The 23,111-nt window shown below is 48.4% G+C and overlaps 1 protein-coding gene across 6 annotated transcripts in view; it reads right to left on the reverse strand.

The window, feature by feature from the left end:
* The window catches only part of rbfox1 (RNA binding fox-1 homolog 1), a 2,164,526-nt gene that overhangs the window by 1,660,712 nt on the left and 480,703 nt on the right, over positions 1-23,111 (reverse strand). For 2 of the 6 annotated variants that reach the window (XM_038821060.1, XM_038821055.1), the window contains exon 1: positions 14,949-14,981. The exons of the other annotated variants lie outside the window; for them this stretch is intronic. In XM_038821060.1, coding sequence (XP_038676988.1) covers positions 14,949-14,966 — 18 coding nt within the window. In that variant the 5' untranslated portion in view covers positions 14,967-14,981. Of the gene's footprint in view, positions 1-14,948; positions 14,982-23,111 lie in introns of those variants that run through there. 6 annotated transcript variants of the gene reach the window in all.

A 23,111-nucleotide genomic window follows, 5' to 3' on the forward strand; every position in this document is an offset into this window, starting at 1 on the left:
CACCGAGTCTGCTCTGCCATTCGATCATGGCTGATATGTTCCTCATCTGTTACCTACAATGCTACAGACCAAGATCTGGATTGCGAAATCAGCCAGAGCATCGCCTCCCTGGAACACATGGTCTAGCAGCAGGAGTAGGCAATTTAGCCTCCTGAGCCTAAACACCTTCAATGTGATGGGGCATGGGAACCTGGATTGTAGTTTTGGGGTACGGGAGATTGAGAGTATAGAGGTCAGGAGCACAGATTTGACTTCGCAGGAGGGTGCCAGTGTTCAGGTAGGTGGTTTGAAGTGTGTCTACTTCAATGCCAGGAGTATACGAAATAAGGTAGAGGAACTGGCAGCATGGGTTGGTACCTGGGACTTCGATGTTGTGGCCATTTCAGAGACATGGATAGAGCAGGGACAGGAATGGTTGTTGCAGGTTCCGGGGTTTAGGTGTTTTAGTAAGCTCAGAGAAGGGGGCAAAAGAGGGGGAGGTGTGGCGCTGCTAGTCAAGGACAGTATTACGGTGGTGGAAAGGATGCTAGATGGGGACTCTTCTTCTGAGGTAGTATGGGCTGAGGTTAGAAACAGGAAAGGAGAGGTCACCCTGTTGGGAGTTTTCTATAGGCCACCTAATAGTTCTAGGGATGTAGAGGAAAGGATGGCGAAGATGATTCTGGAAAAGAGCGAAAGTAACAGGGTAGTTGTTATGGGAGACTTTAACTTTCCAAATATTGACTGGAAAAGATATAGTTCGAGTACATTAGATGGGTCATTCTTTGTACAATGTGTGCAGGAGGGTTTCCTGACACAATATGTTGACAGGCCAACAAGAGGCGAGGCCACATTGGATTTGGTTTTGGGTAATGAACCAGGCCAGGTGTTAGATCTGGAGGTAGGTGAGCACTTTGGAAACAGTGACCACAATTCGGTGACCTTTACATTAGTGATGGAAAGGGATAAGTATACCCCGCAGGGCAAGAGTTATAGCTGGGGGAAGGGCAATTATGATGCCATTAGACATGACTTAGAATGTGTTGGTTGGAGAAGTAGGCTGCAAGGGTTGGGCACACTGGATATGTGGAGCTTGTTCAAGGAACAGCTATTGCATGTTCTTGATAAGTACGTACCAGTCAGGCAGGGAGGAAGGGGTCGAGCGAGGGAACCGTGGTTTACCAAAGAAGTGGAATCTCTTGTTAAGAGGAAGAAGGAGGCCTATGTGAAGATGAGGCGTGAAGTTTCAGTTGGGGCGCTTGATAGTTACAAGGAAGCGAGGAAGGATCTAAAGAGAGAGCTGAGACGAGCAAGGAGGGGACATGAGAAGTCTTTGGCAGGTAGGATCAAGGAAAACCCAAAAGCTTTCTATAGGTATGTCAGGAATAAAAGAATGACTAGGGTAAGAGTAGGGCCAGTCAAGGACAGTGGTGGGAAGTTGTGTGTGGAGGCTGAGGAGATAAGCGAGATACTAAATGAATACTTTTCGTCAGTATTCACTCAAGAAAAAGATAATATTGTGGAGGAGAATGCTGAGACCCAGGCTATTAGAATAGATGGCATTGAGGTGCGTAGGGAAGAAGTGTTGGCAATTCTGGACAAGGTGAAAATAGATAAGTCCCCGGGGCCAGATGGGATTTATCCTAGGATTCTCTGGGAAGCCAGGGAAGAGATTGCTGAGCCTTTGGCTTTGATTTTTAGGTCATCATTGGCTACAGGAATAGTGCCAGAGGACTGGAGGATAGCAAATGTGGTCCCTTTGTTCAAGAAGGGGAGTAGAGATAACCCCGGTAACTATAGGCCGGTGAGCCTAACGTCTGTGGTGGGTAAAGTCTTGGAGAGGATTATAAAAGATACAATTTATAATCATCTAGATAGGAATAATATGATTAGGGACAGTCAGCATGGTTTTGTGAAGGGTAGGTCATGCCTCACAAACCTTATCGAGTTCTTTGAGAAGGTGACTGAACAGGTAGACGAGGGTAGAGCAGTTGATGTGGTGTATATGGATTTCAGTAAAGCGTTTGATAAGGTTCCCCATGGTCGTCTATTGCAGAAAATACGGAGGCTGGGGATTGAGGGTGATTTAGAGATGTGGATCAGAAATTGGCTAGTTGAAAGAAGACAGAGAGTGGTAGTTGATGGGAAATGTTCAGAATGGAGTTCAGTTACGAGTGGCGTACCACAAGGATCTGTTCTGGGGCCGTTGCTGTTTGTCATTTTTATAAATGACCTAGAGGAGGGCGCAGAAGGATGGGTGAGTAAATTTGCAGACGACACTAAAGTCGGTGGAGTTGTAGACAGTGCGGAAGGATGTTGCAGGTTACAGAGGGACATAGATAAGCTGCAGAGCTGGGCTGAGAGGTGGCAAATGGAGTTTAATGTGGAGAAGTGTGAGGTGATTCACTTTGGAAAGAATAACAGAAATGCGGAATATTTGGCTAATGGTAAAATTCTTGGTAGTGTGGATGAGCAGAGGGATCTCGGTGTCCATGTACATAGATCCCTGAAAGTTGCCACCCAGGTTGATAGGGTTGTGAAGAAGGCCTATGGTGTGTTGGCCTTTATTGGTAGAGGGATTGAGTTCCGGAGCCATGAGGTCATGTTGCAGTTGTACAAAACTCTAGTACGGCCGCATTTGGAGTATTGCGTACAGTTCTGGTCGCCTCATTATAGGAAGGACGTGGAAGCTTTGGAACGGGTGCAGAGGAGATTTACCAGGATGTTGCCTGGTATGGAGGGAAAATCTTATGAGGAAAGGCTGATGGACTTGAGGTTGTTTTCGTTAGAGAGAAGAAGGTTAAGAGGTGACTTAATAGAGGCATACAAAATGATCAGAGGGTTAGATAGGGTGGACAGCGAGAGCCTTCTCCCGCGGATGGAGGTGGCTAGCACGAGGGGACATAGCCTTAAATTGAGGGGTAATAGATATAGGACAGAGGTCAGAGGTGGGTTTTTTACGCAAAGAGTGGTGAGGCCGTGGAATGCCCTACCTGCAACAGTAGTGAACTCGCCAACATTGAGGGCATTTAAAAATTTATTGGATAAGCATATGGATGATAAGGGCATAGTGTAGGTTAGATGGCCTTTAGATTTTTTCCATGTCGGTGCAACATCGAGGGCCGAAGGGCCTGTACTGCGCTGTATCGTTCTATGTTCTATGTTCTATGTTCTATGATCATGGCTGATCGCATTCTGGCCTCAAATCCACCGTCCTGCCCGTTCTCCATAACCCTTCAACCCATTAGCAATTCAAAATCTGTCTAATTCCTCCTTAAATTTACTCACTATCCCTGCATCCACCTCACACTGGTGTAGTGAATTCCACAGATTCATACCTCTTATTCTAAGATTAGGGAGCGGAATTCTCCGCTGGTGGCCAAAATCGTGGAGGCCGTCATGAACTCGGCCGAGGTTCACGACGGCCTCGGGGCCCGCTCCCCGCACCTAATTCACCCCCACCCGGGCGGCTAGGAGCGGGCCCCCGTCGTTCTCAGCCGCGACCTCGGCCGCCGGAAATGACGCCCGAACGGCGCTTCACGGATGACATCAGCGCGCAGACGACGCGAACCCGCGGTGCCGTCTTTCACCACCGCCGCCCGGCAAGGCGTGGCGGCTTGATCTTGCCAGGCGGCGGAGGGGAAAGAGTGCGTCCGTTTTGGACGCAGGCCCGATGATCGGTGGGCACCTGTCCCCTCCGGAGCACAGTCACGGTGCTCCCGTCCCAATCGGGCCCCTGGATGCCCCAAACGGGCATCCGGCACCCGTTTCACGAATGCAGCGACCAGGTGTGGTTGCTGCCGTGGTGAAACGGGCGTGAAGGGCCAGCCGCTCAGCCCATCGGGCTCGGAGAATCGCCGTTCGCCGTGAAAAATGGCGAGCGGCGATTTTTCCAGGGGGGGGGGGGGGGGGGGGAAGAATCGCAGGGGCGCCAGGGGGGCGTAAAAAATGTCGGAAGGCCCTCCCACGCCACGTGGGGAGCGGAGAATTCCGCCCAGGACCTCTCATTTTAGAATGCCCCACAAGAGGAAGCATCTGCTCCACATCTAATCTATCCATATCTTTTAGCATCTTGTATACCTCGATTTGATCTCCCCTTATTCTTCTAAATTCATGATCATTGCTATTCCCGTTGGGCCACCAAAAACAATCAGAGTGCTGTTAGATAGGGGTGGGGTGGGGGGGGGAGTTGTTCCCACTGCTTGTATAGCTAAGAACGATCCTTCAATTCCTGCCCAGAATGGACTCTAAGTTTGTTTTTGGTTACATCGCGCCCGTTAAAAATGGAAGAAATTATCAGTTCAGAGTAGAGTCTATTAAATTCCAGCTACAGGAACCATTCAGGCAAATGTGTTTCCTTCTCTAACTTTGCACCCATTTGGGCAAAAGAAAAATTTCTCCCCCTTGGGTTCTAACTCAATGACATGAATCTAATAGGAATGAACAGTAAGTTCTCTTAGGCCCAGTTTGCCAACAGCAGTTTTTGGCTTGATAGCACCCCATTTATGTCAGAAAACTATTGAAAAATAATTCCCTATCCTAATTTTCGGAGGCATTTTGATGGCAAGCACTCCTACTAGACATGATATGCATGCCAAAAGCCATTTTCCAAATATTTTGCTGTGTTGTTTTTTTTATTTTAGATTGGAATCTGTGAGACCTGATATCAACATGCTGTACAAGTGAGAATTGGACTTAATGGGTGCCTCCTCACAGGTAAGGCTGCAACTTTGGCTGTGACACTGGGAAACTTTGTCTCATAACTTAAGAGAATATTTTCTGCCTGACAATTAATGAATTATATTTTCAAAATATCCGCCGCACTTTCTCCGTTTCGCCGGCTGGTCAATGGGGTTTCCCATTGTGGGGCAACACCAAGCCGTCGGGAAACTCCCGGGCTGCCGGCAAAATGGAGTATCCCGACGGTGGAGAATTCAGCCCAAGGCCTGCAGCAAGCTCTATGAACATAAGCACATACATTGTGACACTTTGGAGGGAGAGTCTGCACCCCAAACTGAACAAACAGAAACCCTACAGGAGATTCTGTTGCTCGTTCTGGGTGAGTGTGCTTAACACTCAATTTGGCTCTGTTTCGTTACTTAGCTTTGGAGTCGCCAGGTATCGTTAAGATACCGCCACAAGTTTCAAGGTCAAGTTCAAAGCAATAAAACCATACACCAATTCGTAAGTTCAAACAAATGAGTTTATTATAATATAATTATAAACTACTCATGCACACGCTAAGATGACTAAACTATTCCTACCACTAAATAGACCAATACTTATCTGAATAAGGAATTGCCGGATCAGGGGACAAGTTCCTCTTGCTCTGCACTGGGTCTGCAGACTTCAGGTTGGTTCGGGTTAAAAGGGGTCAGGAGTGTCTATCTCTGGTAGCGATCGTTGTGAGACACTTACTTGCTGGCGGCTGCTGTCCGAACCTCTCCTCTCCCTCGGTCAAGGTCTTCTTCGGTAAAAGCTGGTCGAGAGGGCTGGTCAAGAGAGGGGGGCTGGTCAAGAAGAACAAACTAAGTTTGGGACCTGTCTTTTGTAGGTCCGAGGGCTTCGCGCCCTTTTGGGTGGACCCTCTATCTGCTGGGGATCGATTGGGTCTCTTCCCAATCGATTTGTTTGAATCCCCCCAATACTAAGGCTGCCCCTAGGCTACTGAGCGGGCCTTCAGGTGCTTTGTCTTCGAACCCCGCTGGTGCCGGGGTGTCTGGTTTCCCATACACTGGTGCAATCACTTCCCTATTTGTGTCCATTGTCTCTGGGATCGTTCCATTACTATGCTAACTGTCCCGGAGATTGCCTCATTAGTATACGGAATGTTCGTTTCGGAGCTGTCTGCTCTCTTGGCAGACAGAATACACAGTGGCTTGGTGCAGCCTGCTTGTGCTGCAAACTTTGTCCATTTTACCCTGCAAGCTTTGCGTTCCTCCATTTTGTATTGAGGGAATGGCCAACTTCGGTGGCTACAATTCTTAGTCATGAAAGGATTTTCCACATGTCAGACTGCTGGTTGATGAAAAAGAAATGGGAGCCTGGGACTAGCGATGATGCCACAAAAATACAGACACAAATTTCACTACAGCAAGGACAGGAGGAAGGAACTAAGAGAGGAAGGATGTAAGAGGGGAAGGAGGAAATGAGCAGATGAAAGAAATAAAGAGAGACTTGCATTTAACTAACATCTCCCATGTCCTTCAAATGTTCACAGTGACTGAAGTACATTTGAAGAGCAGTCACTCCTTAGAGCAGGCAAAAAAAACAGGCAACGAGCGCAGCTGGAGAAAACCTCCATGAGCAATAATCACATAAGAGGTCAAGTAATCCTTTTTCTTGTCCTTGCAAGTTATCGCCCGATCTCCAACATTCCTTTCCACTCCAAAGTCCTTGTAAATGGTGTCTTCTTTCAAATCCATTTTTAAATTAAATTATACGCCCTGCTGAGCTTGAAAGCAGCCATAACCAAAGTCACACCTTTTGTGACTGTGACCATGATGGATTACCCATCCTCGTCTTCTTTCACCTCTCTACAGCATTTGATACATTTGACTCTACCATCCTCCCACAATGCCATTCTTCCAGTATCTGGCACAGTGGTAGTGTCTTTATTTGATTCCATTCTCACTCATTCAATTGCAACCAGAGCTTTTCCAATAATGGCATCTCTTTTCAGGTCTGCACCATTGCAGCCTGAATTCCCCCAAGGATATTTCCATCACTTCCGTATTCACTTGCTACCATTTCGCAACATCATCCAAAGAACTACTGGGCTGGATTCTCTGTTTGGGAGACTATGTTCTGGCACTAGGAGGGCCACGCACAAGCGTTTCACTCTCCCTTGCAAATTTATGCATGGCGGGGATCTCAAGGGATTCCGTCCTCCCCCCGCCGCTAATCGTGTCCCCAATCCTGATGACAGGGGTTGACAGGGGCATCCTCCCACCCCTTCCCCGCCACCATGGACATTGATGGGTTTCTCCACCTTCCACACAGCGCGTATGCATCAGGGTGACCCAATTCCCCCACTGACCCTCTACCAAAAACTATGCACCGGACCCCCCCCCCCCCATCAGATTCCCTGAGCCCCCACCAGAGGCCCCCCAAATGTCAGAGAACCCCCATAATAGAGAACATTCCCGTACCAGCCTCCCCGGACAGGCGCCGGAATGTGACGACTAGGGGCTTTTCACAGTAACTTCATTGAAGCCTACTCGTGACAATAAGCGATTTTCATTTTCACATCTATATCAGAGAACCCTCCCCCCACATCAGAGAATCTCCCATATCAGAGATGCCCCCCCCCCAGAGGCACGCCATACAGATAACCCCTCATTATCAGAGAATCCCCATAACAGGGAACACTCCCAATGTCAGAGACCCCTCCCCCAACAGCCACCCCTGCCTGGAAGCTAAAGAGCAGTCCAGGCAGTAACAGTGAAATAAATCACTGCTTTCCATTCACCTGTCCTTTACACCTGCTGCCTCAGACATATGTCTAGAAAGCAGTAGTTGTTACTTCATTAAAAGCCAAAACCACATCAAAAGGCTTTAAACCCCCTCAGATTATTTGACCTGCAAGGCTTCTAATCACTTCAAAAAGAAAGACATTTTAGTAAGCTCCCAGACAACCAAATGTCTGGATTGTTTATTTTCATTTCTCTTCATGCTTGACTGCATCTCAAGTAGCCTGCTTTGAACCAAACCCAATGTTCATAAACATCTAGCTACCATTGACAGTGCCTGACCGCATAAAAAGCAGTTAAGTGCTTTCTGCAGAGAAAAAGAGGAAGTGAAAGCACTTAACTCCTAGATGTTTATAAACATTACTGTTAGGATCAAAGCAGGCTACTTGAGATGTATTCAAGCCTGAAGAGAAATTAAAATAAACAATTTGGACATCTGGCAGTCCAGAGGCTGTAATTTACAGCCTAATCTGTTATGGGGGGTCTCTGATTTGGGGATGGGGGCAGCTCTGGCTAGGATCTCTGGTATGGGGAGTTCTCTGTTTTGTGGGGGGGCTCTCATATGGGGCTCTCTGGTGAGGGGGGGTGTCTGGTGGGGCATCTTTGGTGGAGGTCTCTGGTGAGGAGTTCTGGTGGGGGCTCTCTGATGGGTGTAGTGGACAGGTTTTACATATGGGGAAGGGATGCCCTCTAATAGACTTTGGGGGCACCTCACTTAAATACTTATCCCCTTGGCCCACCACGAGGTCCACCATGTCAGGGTCATGCTGGCAAATACTTGCACGCCCGTGTGAATCCCGGCCCAGAGGGTTGGAGCATCATGGAGGTGTGGAGAATTTGGTGTCTAGCATGTCAATAGGAAGAAAATGGCTCATTTTGACCAATTTGCAACCTCCTGCTGGTGTGGGATGTGAACCACGTGCCTGGTGACCAGAGCATTGCAAACGGATTGGCGCCTATCCTGCTTCCCTCCATGGGATTCTCCACGGCATCGGGATCTCCACTCCCGGCAGCGGTGTTTCATTTTAACTGCTCTTCCACAACTTTTGCACTGATCGAGTAAGAATCACATTTACTCTGTGTTAATGGAGGACAGACAAACGAACGGTAGGGTATAAATCACACGGGTATCCTATGTCCATGAAACTTCAGAAAGTGTATAAACGTGAGGGGGGAGGGGGAAGAGAAAGATAGACACATAGGCAATGGGATAGAGGGCATAAGGAAATCCCTTAATTCGAATGTCTTAAACATAGAACATAGAACAGTACAGCACAGAACAGGCCCTTCGGCCCTCGATGTTGTGCCGAACAATGATCACCCCACTTAAACCCACGTAACCCGTATACCCGTAACCCAACAATCCCCCCATTAACCTTACACTACGGGCAATTTAGCATGGCCAATCCACCTAACCCGCACATCTTTGGACTGTGGGAGGAAACCGGAGCACCCGGAGGATACCCACGCACACACGGGGAGGACGTGCAGACTCCACACAGACAGTGACCCAGCCGGGAATCGAACCTGGGACCCTGGAGCTGTGAAGCATTGATGCTAACCACCATGCTACCGTGAGGCTACCGTCTTGTCTTGACTTTCTATGTAGTATTGTTTCTGATGTGGTTCATCATAGTTTTAAGCTCCACTGTAAACATATGAATTTGATTCGGGTGGGGGGGGGGGGGGGGGAGTTAAGAAATTGAAAACCTGAAGCAGGAACCCAATCTAATTGAACCCACCAGGTTTAACAGAGGTTGAATGAGGTGCAAATAACCAATATACTTGGAGGCAGTTTGGTCATTGAAGCCTTTTAGGGAAGTGTTGCACCTTAATTTTAACAAGCAATTTTATTTTGAGCACAGTTCACAGGGTTTCTCAGGCCTCCGGAGAAAATCAAGGCAAGGAGAGCTGGATTCATAAGGTAAATGCCTTTGCAGCACTGCTTGGGGGCCAAGAGAAGCAGGAATGTTTCTGCTTGGCACAACAAGCTTCCCTCCAAAAAAATGCTCTTTCCATCTGTCTGCTCCCCACCAAACCACCATCTCCACCCCCAGTGATGGAGAGGAATATGGGAATTCTTCCAATGCCCTGTGAGCCATGTGCCACATAATCAGCATCACTGAACAAAACGTTGCAGTTAAATAGCACTTTTAACAGGGAAAACATCAAAAGGTGTAACTCAGGGGTAGTATCAAAGATACTGAATGCTGAACGAAAGAAGGAGAGAAAGAAAAAGTTAAAATAAACAGAGTCAAAAAAGTGAATTCTACAAACAATCTTGAAGAGTAGAGGGAGTTGGATTGGTGGAGGTACCAGGGAAAGGTGTTTCAGAGGTTGTGGGATAAACTGATAAAGGCATAGCCTCCAGCCATGAATAAAGGAGGGGATGAAGAGGTTGCTAGGCCATCACCACTTTGACCATGGATGCTAAATGGACATATCTTTCAGTCAAACAGCAGACAGGATAAGGAACTGAAAATGTAACAACATAATAAAGATAATAAACTCTGCAGATTTGGACAGCAGAACTCAAACTCCGTGGCACCTGAGAGATGGGGTTGGATTCAAATGGTTGGTTGGTGGCCAATGATTTGACCAAAAGGCCATATTCTATAATAATTGATGGTGATTGGGTCCTACCGGAGTGGAATGATTTCCAGAGGCTGAAGGAAAGGAGAGTTGGGTCCTGGACGCTCAAGGAAGATGGAGTTGTGAGTGCCTGCTCTCCCTCTCTTCTCTCTCTCTCCAGAAATGCTGTGCGCTTCTATATTTCTGAACCTACAGAGAACCTGGATGAATGAATCTACAGTGCAAACAATTAAGACTAGAAAGACGAGACCTCAAACTGAAAGCCTTGAAGGAAGATGTGCTAGAAACAACCATCTGAAACAAGACTCTTGTCTTTTTACTTCCATACTTACTATTTTCACACCTCTCTTCCCCTCCGTGTTTGTTTGTCGTGCACATGTGTGTGTGTGTGCGTGTGTATAGAGGTTGGAGGAGACAAGTGGGGAATTAAGAATTAGATAATAGTTAACCTGTTGTCTCTGCTGCAAATGTCATTACAGTTCTTGTTACGAATAACAAATAATTGTGTTTAAAGTTACAAACTTGGTAACTGCAATTATTGGGCAGTCAAGGGTCAAAGATGTGGGTATTTTTCTATGAATTATTGGTTAATTCAATTATGTTGCTACCCCGGATCAAGGGGGCCTGGAATTCACCATATCCTAATCCAGGGTGCCATAACAATGTGGCCAAGGTTGGAGGAATCATAGAACAATGGCACAGAAGGAGGCCATTTGGTCCACTGTCCCTGTGCCAGAAATCCGGCCAATCCCACTCCCTCATTTTTCTCCATAAGCCTATAAATTGTTTCCCTTCAAGAATTTATCCAGTTTTCTTTTGAATGCTACGATTGAATTTGCTTCACCTATCCTTTCAGATAGTGCATTCCAGATCACAACTCACTTTGCAAAAACAAGAATTTCCTCATGTCATCTAATGTTCTTTCACTAATCAGCTTAATTATGTGAGTTCTGGTTACTGACATTTGTGTCGCTCGGAAAACATTCTCCTTATTTACTCTGTCAAAACTATTCACAATTTTGAACACCTCTATCGAACTCCTTCCAACCTCTCTTTTCTAAGGAAAACAAGTCCAGTTTCGCAAGACTCTCCCCTAATTGAAGTCCTGCATTCTTGATGCCATTCGAGTGAACGTTACCTTCACCCTTTGACATCTTCCCTAAAAGTGTGTGCTCAGAACTGAAGCCAATGTTGTCGCTGAAGCCGAACCATTGTTTCGTAAAGGTTTAACTTAACTTTTTCGCTTTTGTATTCGTCCATTAATAAAACCCATGTGTTTTAACAACATTCTCAACTTTAAAATTGTTCCATTTCATTTATAATGTATCTCCTCATTCAAAATGTATCACTTCATATTTCTCTGCCTTGAATTTCATCCACCACGTGTCTTCCCATTTTATCACTGGGTCAAAATCCGGGAACTATCTCCTTAGCAGGCCTGTTGGATACACTTACACCACATGGACTACAGCAGTTCAAGAAGATAGTTCAGCACCACCTTCGCAAGGGCAATTAGAGATGGGCGATAGACACTGTCCTTGCCAGTGACACTCACATCCTAAGAATGATTTTTTTTTTTTTAAATCAGTCTGTCCACATCGCCCTGAAGTCTCTTATTACCCTTGCTGACTACATTCCGAAGTTTTGTGTGAAACAATTAGAATTTAGGAAGAATTGTAAGAGTGAAAGAGCTTTACGGAGATGCTGAGGGGTAGGGCTGTGAAGGGATCGAAAAGAATTTATAATTTAAGATTTTACAGTTTGGGGAGCCAAAGAAGATCAGCCAGCACAGGGATGATGATGAGTGAGCAGAGGCAAGGATATAACGATCATGGCAGGGGCAAGGATATAAGCAGCAAACTTTCAGATCAGTGAAGTTGGCAGGGGGTAGAAGATGCGAGACAGGCCAGTACATCATTGGAACAGTCAGGGTTTCAGCAACAGATGGGCTGAGATAGAGGTGGAGAAGGAAGTGATCAAAGTTGAGAGTGAAAATAACTCTTTGTGACAGAGGATATAGAGCCAGGAGCTTGATTCAGCGTTGACTTGGACAGTAAGGGTGGGAACAGTTGGTTCTGCTGGAGACCATTGCAGGAGAGGGAGCTTGAACTGGTGACAAAGTTTGTGGTACGGTAGGAGGTATCAGGTATGCCCATTATTGGAGTATGTTCCCTTTACCCAAATGGTACAGTCCCAGGTTCCCAGGAATTGGGTCTCGTTAGAATGAAGATGGCATGGTAATCAGAGCTCACCAACAAAGTGTAAGATCAGGATACAGCTAGTGCCATAGGGGGCCTCTCCAATGCATAGGTCCTGAAATCAAATCTTGAATCAGGGTTGGGGGTTGTGTCAGGGGTCAAGTTTGGGGTCTCAGTTTGGGGTTAAATCTGGGGCTTGCATGTCCAGGAACTGCAGAGTCAGAAATAGTCAGGTTGAGGGTTGAGGATCTGGAAATTTTAGTGGGGTAGCTACGGAGATCAGTGGTCAGATCAAGAGCAGCATCATTGTGAGTCGCAGACACTTTTAATGGCATGTTCAGTTCAGTTATTTATCTTTTTGGTTGTTCCTAGCAGGCAATCACTCGGCCTGGTTACCTTAAGAGAAGTTAGCAAGGCCGCAGGACAAACCAAGCTTGGAGGGTCAGCCTCAAACATGTCTTAGACCTTGATTTGCATGTGCAAAACTATAACGCTTGTTTCACGTCTGGGTAAAGGTTCCTTTTCTCTCCTACAATATGGTAGTCAGTGCACTTCCATTCACAAATGTTCACACGCTTTCTGGCCCACATATTGGAGCCTTTATAGCCCAAGAATTGTCCAACAAAATAGATGTTGGACAGAACAATTTCTAGGCTCATGGCAGTGGCCTCTCGAATATCTCACCACAGAAAACTGCAAGATCAGCCAAGACTGGATGATGGATGATCAGTTTTACAATGGATAGTAAAAGGTTCACGAGGTAGAGGTGGGGGACCATCAATGTCTCTGCAGAAGTTGATTTATGGCACAATTTTTGTCCCCCCAAAAAATGTCCAGATTTGGGTCAGGTGGGTGATTGAAACATTGCGAATCTGAGGAACCCGACCCAAGATGAACCCAGATGAGAAGGAAAGTGGCAAATGATCAAGACGGTTGCACACATCTACTTTAGCAGTGTTTCTCTTTCTAACTAGAGTTGGCTGGAGTTCCCTGGCCTCAGGAAGAATTAGGAAGCAAGAACGGCTAGATGCATGTTGTAAGTTCCTTAGCAGCACTGTGCATGGCGCAAGAGGAGGAGTGTTTCCTTTTGACTCAAGAAGCTTACCTGTAAACACAAACCCTGCACCACTTTACCACCGTGATCTGTCTCCCCCTTCCCACATAATCAGAACCCTTGTAATCACCATCCCCAACCAACAAGATCTCTCCCAAAGCATGATCTCACTCCACTAGATCATCATCGCCAAATCTCCTGTGACCTTCCCCTAATCACGATCTGTCCACCTGGCTCCAAAATATAATCTCCATGCCAACGTGTGATCGGGAGCACCATCCTCCCCCACCTACCAACAACCCATCTCCACCCTGTCCCCATGACTTCTGCCTCTGACCACAATCTCACTCCCACTGACCACCGATTCTGTCTTCCTCCATGATTGGGTGCCCCACCATTATCTAGACAGCCTGCAGTTAAAGATTGCAGGACTTCCGGCAAGCCGGTAATGCCAGTTTTCCTGTCTACAACTCCTCCGCACCACCACCAGCACTGAACACATCTCCAAGACGTTACTGGGCTGGCCTAAGTGATTCAGTTGACATCTATTAACTGAAACATTACAGGCAGCAGAGGAAAGAGGTTGAATGTATATTTTATGACATACTAGCAAAAATCCACTCATGTTTAAATAGACTAATATCTGAGCACAGCTAGAGGGTTTTTCTTAAAAGGGTATAACCCACTCTGTCCTCTTCTGATCCACTCATACAACACGACTGCTGCTGGCAGAGCAGGTGGGTGATCTATTTGCAGATGTTTGCCTTGTCTGCTTTTCAACTGATTGTGAGAACTATTTGAAAACAAGCGGCTTAGTAATTATCCCATCTTCCCTCATTCTCAATGGGGAAATTTTTCAAAATTATTTTAGGGGACGTGGACATCGTCGGCTGGGCCAGCATTACTTGCCCATCATTGATTGCCCTTGAGGGGGCAAGTTTAGAGTCAACCACATTGCTGTGGTTTTTGCAGTCACAAAGAGGCCAGTCAGGTAAGGACGGCAGATTTGGTGAACCAGATACTTTGTTATGTCAGTGGTTTAATGGACATCATTAGATTTTTAAATCCAAATTTTAGTTTTCCTTTTTCAATTAAATAAAAATTCCATCATCTGCCATGGGCTGGATTACCCTGGGTCCCTGGATTGCTACGTCCAGTGACAATACCACCACGCCACCACTTTCCCAATGCCTGAGCTCCACATAACTGTTTGAACAGTGTGACTCAGCAGCGCAGGCAGAGGGTGGAGCAAACTTAAAATATTTTTAGAAGTCATATGTGCTTGGAAATGGACTAATTGACAAAAGAATGACTAAATCAATAAAAATGCAATGTGTAGAATTTTGTTGAGGTGATTATTTTGAAGGTTCGTCGAGAAGAGAGGAATTGATTTGATCCCACTTAAAATAAAGATTCCGATGACAGTGTTATCCAATAAAAATCGGTGATTAGCCACAGGCGTAGCTATGGCAACGTTGTTTTAGCCACATGCAATAATTTGAATAGAAACTGCCATTCACAGAATGCAGGTACGTACATATTCACTTAACAAGCATCATTAAAACATATTATCATATTCACCATTCCCTTGGTTAATACACCGTACATACTTCAAAAACGACTTTAATCATTTGCTGTTCTGTTTCCACTCACCAAAGAAAGTGAATTCATGGATAGCCCCGTATCAGCTTTAAGTATGATCTTAATTGCTGCATTTTCAGTCTTGGAGACAATGAAAGGATGATCGGAATCTGCTGAAAGATCCTTCCTTCTATGACTCCATCAAATTCCACTTCAGCAGAACCGTCACTTGGGAGAGTTGGGCAACAGTCCCAGTTCACAAAGGTATCGAAACAGATGTCACAGCCTGGATCCTATACAACACACTGCTTCTCAGGCAGCCTCTGATTAATGCTTTTTAATGATGAGGGAGGTGGGAGGGGAAGGATCAGCAGAGATGACAGTAAAGTCACAGATATTTTCCCCAACATTCGGACTACTTTATATTCAAATCAGAAGTGTCGAGACAGATATGTATATATATCAGTGCTGTTGACTTGTCTTCAAGCAAATCTTTTCTTTCATTCCTAGTAACACTGCTTCCATTAAACTATTTTTGTTAATAAGAAGCTCTTTCTCTTCCTTTTAGCTGTTAAGAAACACACGCTACAACAACTTATACACGCCAATGCCCATCCAGGACCCTCCACACATTCCCGGCTCTCTGACCCCATTCATTCTAATCCCATCGCTTGTCGTGTATTCACTATCCCCTCTGATCTGTCCCTTTCTGATGCTGAACGTTCTATATTCAGCAAAAGACTCGGTTTCATGCCCTTACATCCTCACATTAAAGAATTTCGGACTTGGCACGATGCTGAGCTCTTCTTCCATAACCTCCGTTTCCGTGCTCATTTCTTTGGGCAGGAGTCCTCCCCCAGTTCAGTGAACCCTTTCCCCCGCCTCTAGTATTCTCCTTCTACCTGGAGCCAACCCGCTTGGCTTCCTACCTGTTCTTGATCTTTTCATTGAGAACTGTCGGCGCGACATTGGCCCTCTCAATTTCTCTGCCCATCTCAGCCACTCAACCTGTCTTCCTCTAAATTTGCTGCCCTCTGTTCTCTTAGGTCCAAACTTAACTTTGTGATCAAAACTGCAGGCAAGGGTGGTGCCATTTTTGTCTGGCAGACTGAGCTCTACCTCGCAGAAGCTGAGCACCAACTCTCAAATACTTCCTTCCACCTCACCAGGACCACAAACCCACCACCAAACATCAAGCCATTGTTTCCAGGACTCTAACTGACCTTATCATCTCTGGAAATCTTCCCTCTGGAAATCTTCCCTCATAGACTTCAATTCCCTTCAATCTCCTTCCCAAAATCCACATACAGGACTGCCCTGGTAGTCCCACTGAGCAGCCTGTTCCTGCCCCATGGAACACATTTCTTGCTATCTTCACTCCATCCTATCTCCCCTTGTCCCAGTCTCTTCTAACTTACATTTATGATTCCTCTGATGTCCTTGGTCCTAACAACAGTTTACAGTTCCCTGGCTCAAACCGCTTCCTCTCACTGTGGACGTCCAATTCTTCGACATCTCCATTCCTCACCCGAATAGTCTGAGGGCTCTGCACTTCTTTCTTGAGCAGAGGCCTGAACAACCGTCATCCACCACCATTCTCCTCTGATTAGCTGAACTTGTCCTCTCACTAAATAATTTCTCCTTTATCTTGTCTCACTTTGTGCAAATATAAGGTGCAGCCACGGATACTCACATGGACCCCAGTTATGCCTGTCTTTTTGTGCATTATGTGCAACAAACACTCCTTGTTCAAGTCCTACTCAGGCCGCTTTCCACATCTCTTTTTCCATCACATTGATGACAATCAGTACCGTTTCATGCTCTCGTCTTGACCTGGAAATGGTTATCAATTTTACTTCCAATTTCTACCCCTCTCTCACCCTCACATGATCCACCTCAGACATTTGCTTTCCTTTCCTTGACCTCTCTGTCTCCATTTCTGGTGATGGACTGATCACCAATATTCATTGCAAGCCCACCCATTCCAACAGCTACTTTGTCTACTGCTCCTCACACCCTGCTCCCTGTAAGGGTTCCATCCCATTCTCCCAGTTTCTCCGCCTCCATCGCCTCTGCTCCGATGATGCCACCTTCAAAGATGGTGGTTCTGACATGTCTGTTTTTTCCCCTTAATCAAGGAGCACCCTCCCCTCCCCTCACTGTGGTTAACATAGCACTCCACCAGGTCCGACCCATTTCCTGCACTTCTGTGGCCCTCACCCCTTCCGCTCCCTCCCAGAACCACGATAGGATCCCCCTTGGCCTCACTTTCCACCCCATAAGCCTCCACATTCAAAGGATCATCCGTCTTTTCAAGGTGCAGTTAAATACAGCATTAGAGGCGAAGGGGCTCAAACGATATGGGGGAAGGTGGAATCAGGCTATTGAATTGGATGATCAGCCATGATCGTAATGAATGGCGGAGAAGGCTCGAAGGGCCAAATGGCCTCCTTCTGCTCCTATTTTCTATGTTTCTGTCATTTCCACCAACCCCAGCATGATGCTACCTGGAAAAGAATCTTCCCCTCATTCGCTGCCTGTCAGCATTCAGCTTCCCCTCATTCGCTGCCTGTCAGCATTCAGCTCCCCCTCATTCGCTGCCTGTCAGCATTCAGCTCCCCCTCATTCGCTGCCTGTCAGCATTCAGCTCCCCCTCATTCGCTGCCTGTCAGCATTCAGCTCCCCCTCATTCGCTGCCTGTCAGCATTCAGCTCCCCCTCATTCGCTGCTTGTCAGCATTCAGCACCCCCTCATTCGCTGCCTGTCAGCATTCAGCTCCCCCTCATTCGCTGCCTGTCAGCATTCAGCTCCCCCTCATTCGCTGCCTGTCAGCATTCAGCTCCCCCTCATTCGCTGCCTGTCAGCATTCAGCTCCCCCTCATTCGCTGCCTGTCAGCATTCAGCTCCCCGTCATGTCAGAAGCACCACTTTTGCTCTCGTGCCCACATGTCTGTCCTTGGCCCGCTGCAATGCTCCAGTGAAGAAACCCGGCGCGTCCTGTAGGAGCAGCAGCTCATCTTCCCATTGTGAACATTGCAGCCCTCAGGATTCAACATTAAGTTCAGCAACTTTAGATTATATTCTTCCTCTTCCATTTTAAATCCCTTTTTTAAAATATCCCTTACAATTCTGTCGCAATGCAAAAACATTCTTTCCTCTCACTCCCGCACCCCCCCCCCCATCCCCCCCCCCCCCCCCCCCCCACACACACACACACACACATACACACACATCTGGCCATCTATCTCTTGTTAAGATTGCTACACTTTCTTTGGAATCTCTTCCAGCTGCAATAGATTATCCAACCTATTTTTCCTCTCCCACTTCTATGAAATGCAAGATGGACTCGAAACATTCACTCTGTTTTCTCTCTCCCTGCAGATGCTGGAAGACCTGCTAAGTCTTTTCAGCATTCTCTGTTTGCTTCAGAGTCCAGCATCGGCAGTGTCCTGCTCACTAAGACGATTTCCATATTCGGACTCAACCAACTGAACTTGTACTCTACATTTTGTATATTTCAGCAACAAGATCATTGGTAATGACAGAGAGGTGAAGGAAGGGAAAGGAAATGTCTGAGGCGGACCCGGGTGAGGGTGGGAGAGGGTATGGTGAATGTATAATGCTTAATTCACACTCTATATCATTGTGTCCTTGTGGGCTCTGTCTGTGAGCCGTTGCACGGCTCTGCCCACGGGGGAGATGAGGAGCTTGTACAGGGCTCCACCCTTGGCTCCGCCCATGGCTCCGCCCATGGTACCTGCCACTACCGTAAGTATAAAGTGCTGCAGTCTTGTGAGTCTGCCCTCAGTTCTTCTGGTCGCAGGCAGGCTCAGTTGTAAGTCTATTAAAGCCACAGTTTACTTCCTCTTGTGTCTCGAGTGAATTGATGGTCACATCAATTTAATAGACTTAAAAAAACCACCATGGAATCAGCCCTCAAACCTGATCGACTAGAACTTGACCCGCAGGCTGCAGAAGCGATGGAAATCTTTCTACACTGGCTTCGGTGCTTCAAGGCCTACCTGGCTGCGTCGACTACCTCCACTACTACTGAAGAGCAGAAACTCAGTCTCCTGCACGCACGGGTGAGCCATCGCATCTCTACGCAACTCGATAGTACCGACTCGTACACCAAGGCCCTCGCTCTACTCGACCGACTATACGTGCAGCCTGTAAATGAAGTCTACGCGCGGCATATTTTCACTACCCGCCGCCAGCGCCCCACAGAGTCGTTAGAGGACTACCTGCGCGACCTAAAAACTCTTCCACAGGAATGTAAATTTCAGGCTGTAACTGCCTCCCAGCATATGGAACACACTGTCCGTGATGTGGATGTTGCAGGGGTCCGGTCTAACTACGTGCGCCAGCGTCTCCTCGAAAAAGGGCCCCAGAACTTGGAGGACACTGTAACGTAGCAACCTCACTGGAGGTCATGTTTCAAAGTTTGAACTCATTCCCCGCAGACCACATGACCCCATCGTGGACCCCCGACCAGAGACTGCCCCAGGCCTGCGCCGCGCGGCCACCCACCCACTAAGGAGCACCAGTGTGCTATTTTTGTGGTCAGCCCCAACACCCACGGCAGCACTGTCCGGCCCACAACGCGACCTGCAGCAGCTGCGGTCGAAAAGGACATTTTGCTAAGGTATGCCTGCCTAAATCTAAACCCTCTAACTTTCCCGATGTCCCAGAGCAATCGCTCCCCCAACTCGCAGGCCCGCAGACCCCGCAATGTTGCAGCGTGTCTGCCAACTCCACCTCCACCCGATATGTGCGACTCATGGGGGCCGCCATCTTGGCAATCTTCCCCCACGCGGCCGGCCATGTGCGAGTCATGGGGGCCGCCACCTTGGGTGCCATCTTCCTCGCAATCCGACACGTGCGATCCACAGGGGCGTCCATCTTCAACGCAATCTTCTTCATTGCCTGCCACGTGCAATCAACGGGGCCCACCATCTTGGCCATCACCCGATGTTCATCTCGACGACTACGACCTCCGCGGACAGTCATCACGGGGCCACTCCAGCTCTGCTGATCAAGCCACCGACTATCCGCAACTCAACGCAGTCACTTTGGACCAGTCACGCCCAAAGCACCTCAGGAGCTCGATGATGTCTGTTCAGGTCAACGGATACAAGACACCGTGCCTCTTCGACTCCGGGAGCACCGAGAGCGTCGTGCATCCAGACCTGGTAAGATGCTGTTCGCTCCCTATCTTCCCTGCACGGCAAACTATCTCCCTCGCCTCGGGTTCGCACTCGGTTCAAATACAAGGGTGCACCGTTGGACATTAACAACACAGGGCGCCAGCTACTCTAATTTCCAGCTGTACGTACTCCCAGACCTCTGCGCCCCCCTCCTACTCGGGTTCGATTTTCAATGCAATCTTAGAAGCCTCACACTCAGCTTCGGTGGACCCCTACCCCCTCTCAAATATGCAGCTTAGCGACTCTAAAAATCGTCCCCCCTCCACTCTTCGCTAATCTCACTGCTAACTGCAAACCCGTAGCCACTCGCAGAAGGCTATAGCCTGCAGGTCAGGGTATTTATTAGATCTGAAGTCCAGCGGCTCCTACGTGAGGGAGTCATAGAGGCCAGTAATAGCCCCTGGAGAGCTCAGGTGGTGGTCGTCAAGATCGGGGAAAAGTTCCCGATGGTGGTTGATTACAGCCAGACCATTAACCGGTTCACGCACCTCGATGCGTACCCCCTCCCCCGAATTGCAGACATGGTCAACCAGATCGCCCAGTACCACAGATTCTCCACAGTGGATCTGAAGTCTGCATACCACCAGCTCCCAATCCGCCCGGAGGACCGCCACTACACGGCGTTCGAGGCAGATGGCCGCCTCTTCCATTTCCTCTGGGTTCCCTTTGGTGTCACAAATGGGGTTTCGGTGTTCCAACGAGCAATGGACTGAGTGGTGGACCAGTACGGGCTGTGGGCCACGTTTCCGTATCTGGATAACGTCACCATCTGCGGCCATGACCAGCAGGACCACGACGTCAACCTCCACCGATTTCTCCAAACCGCCCAGAAATTCAATCTCACATACAATAAGGAGAAATGCGTTTTCCGCACGACCAGACTAGCCATCCTCAGCTATGTCGTGGAAAGCGGAGTCCTGGGCCCCGACCTGGACCGTATGCGCCCCCTCTTACAACTCCCTCTCCCTCATTGTTCCAGGGCCCTCAAAAGGTGCCTTGGATTTTTCTCCTATTACGCCCAGTGGGTCCCCCAGTATGCAGACAAAGCCCGCCCACTATTTAAGACCACACTCTTCCCACTGTCAGCCGAGGCCCGCCAGGCCTTCAACTGCATCAAGGAGGACATCGCCAAAGCCGCCATGCGGGCGGTGGATGAATCCATCCCCTTTCAGTTGGAGAGCGACGCCTCAGAGGTCGCTCTCGTTGCAACTCTGAACCAGACAGGGAGACCAGTAGCTTTCTTCTCCGGAACCCTCTCCGCTTCAGAACTTCGACACTCCTCAGTCGAAAAAGAAGCTCAAGCCATTGTGGAAGCCGTACAGCGCTGGATGCAGTACCTCGCAGGTAGGCGGTTCACCCTCATCACCGACCAGAAATCGGTTGCCTTCATGTTCGACAACTTGCAACGGGCCAAAATAAAAAACGATAAAATCTTGAGGTGGAGGATCGAACACTCCACCTATAATTATGACATCATATATCAGCTGGGGAAGCTCAACAAGCCCTCAGATGCCCTGTCCCGCGGCACATGCGCCAGCGCGCAAGACGACCGATTACAGGCTATCCACAATTACCTCTGCCACTCAGGGGTCACCCGGCTCGCCCACTACATCAAACCCCGAAATTTGCCTTTCTCCACCGAGGAGGTAAAAGCCATCACCAGGGATTGCCCAATCTGTGCGGAGTGCAAACCGCACTTCTTTAGACCACACAAGCCCCACCTGGTAAAGGCTTCCCGGCCCTTTGAACGCCTGAGCATCGATTTCAAAGGGCCACTCCCCTCGACCAATCGAAATGTGTACTTCCTCAACGTCATAGATGAAGTCTCCCGTTTTCCGTTTGCTGTCCCATGCCCCGATATGACCTCCCATACAGTCATCAGAGTCCTGCACAGTGTCTTCACCCTGTTAGGCTTCCCCAGATACGTACACAGCGACAGGGGTTCGTCCTTCATGAGCGACGAACTGCGTCAGTACCTGCTCGACAAGGGCATCGCCTCGAGCAGGACTACCAGCTATAACCCCGGGGGGAACGGGCAGGTGGAAAAGGAGACGCGACGGTCTGGAAGACCGTCCTACTGACCCTAAGGTCCAGGAATCTCCTGACCTCCCACTGGCAGGAGGTCCTCCCCGACGCACTCCATGCAATTAGGACCCTCCTGTGTACGGCCACTAATCTGACCCCTCACGAGCGATTATTTATTTTCCCTAGGGGCCCTACCAAGGGGGCTTCGCTCCCATCTTCGTTGAGGACACCGGGCCCGGTTCTCCTCCGGAAGCACGTCCGGACACACAAAACGGACCCACTAGTAGAAAGGGTACTACTGCTACACTCAAACCCACACTACGCCTTTATAGAACACCCCGGCGGCCGTCAGGACACCGTTTCCCTCCGGGACCTGGCGCCTGCAGGATCCACCACCACCACCACCACCGCCGAGGTACCCCTCACACTACACCCCACCCGTCCCCCAACACCCTGCGCCCCCACGCCTACAGGTTTCCTGCGCCCCCCTTCGCTTATCGCACCGGTCAGGAACGAAGCTCTGAACGAACCACCCGGAGTCCACCCTCAGATCCACACCGCCTGTCAGCACACAGCTATCTGAAGTGGCTGCAACCCCAGTGCTCCGCCGATCCCAGCGGATGTCTCGGCCACCGGAACGGCTCAACATGTAGACCCGTCACCCACACCAGACTTGATTTTTTTTGCAGGGGGTGAATGTGGTGAATGTATAATGCTTAATTCACACTATATATCATTGTGTCCTTGTGGGCTGTCTGTGCTCGGCTCTGCCCACAGGGGAGATGAGGAGCTTGTACAGGGCACCACCCTTGGCTCCACCCACGGCCCCTCCCACTACCGGAAGTATAAAGTGCTGCGGTCTTGTAGTCTTCCCTCAGTTCTTCTGGTCGCAGGCAGGCTCAGTTGTAAGTCTATTAAAGCCACAGTTTACTTCCTCTCGTGTCTCAAGTGAATTGATGGTCACATCAGAGGGGTAGAAATTGAAAGCAGAATTGATAACCTT

Source organism: Scyliorhinus canicula, chromosome 15 (genome assembly GCF_902713615.1).
Source record: "Scyliorhinus canicula chromosome 15, sScyCan1.1, whole genome shotgun sequence".
NCBI classification, from domain to species: Eukaryota; Metazoa; Chordata; class Chondrichthyes; order Carcharhiniformes; family Scyliorhinidae; genus Scyliorhinus; species Scyliorhinus canicula.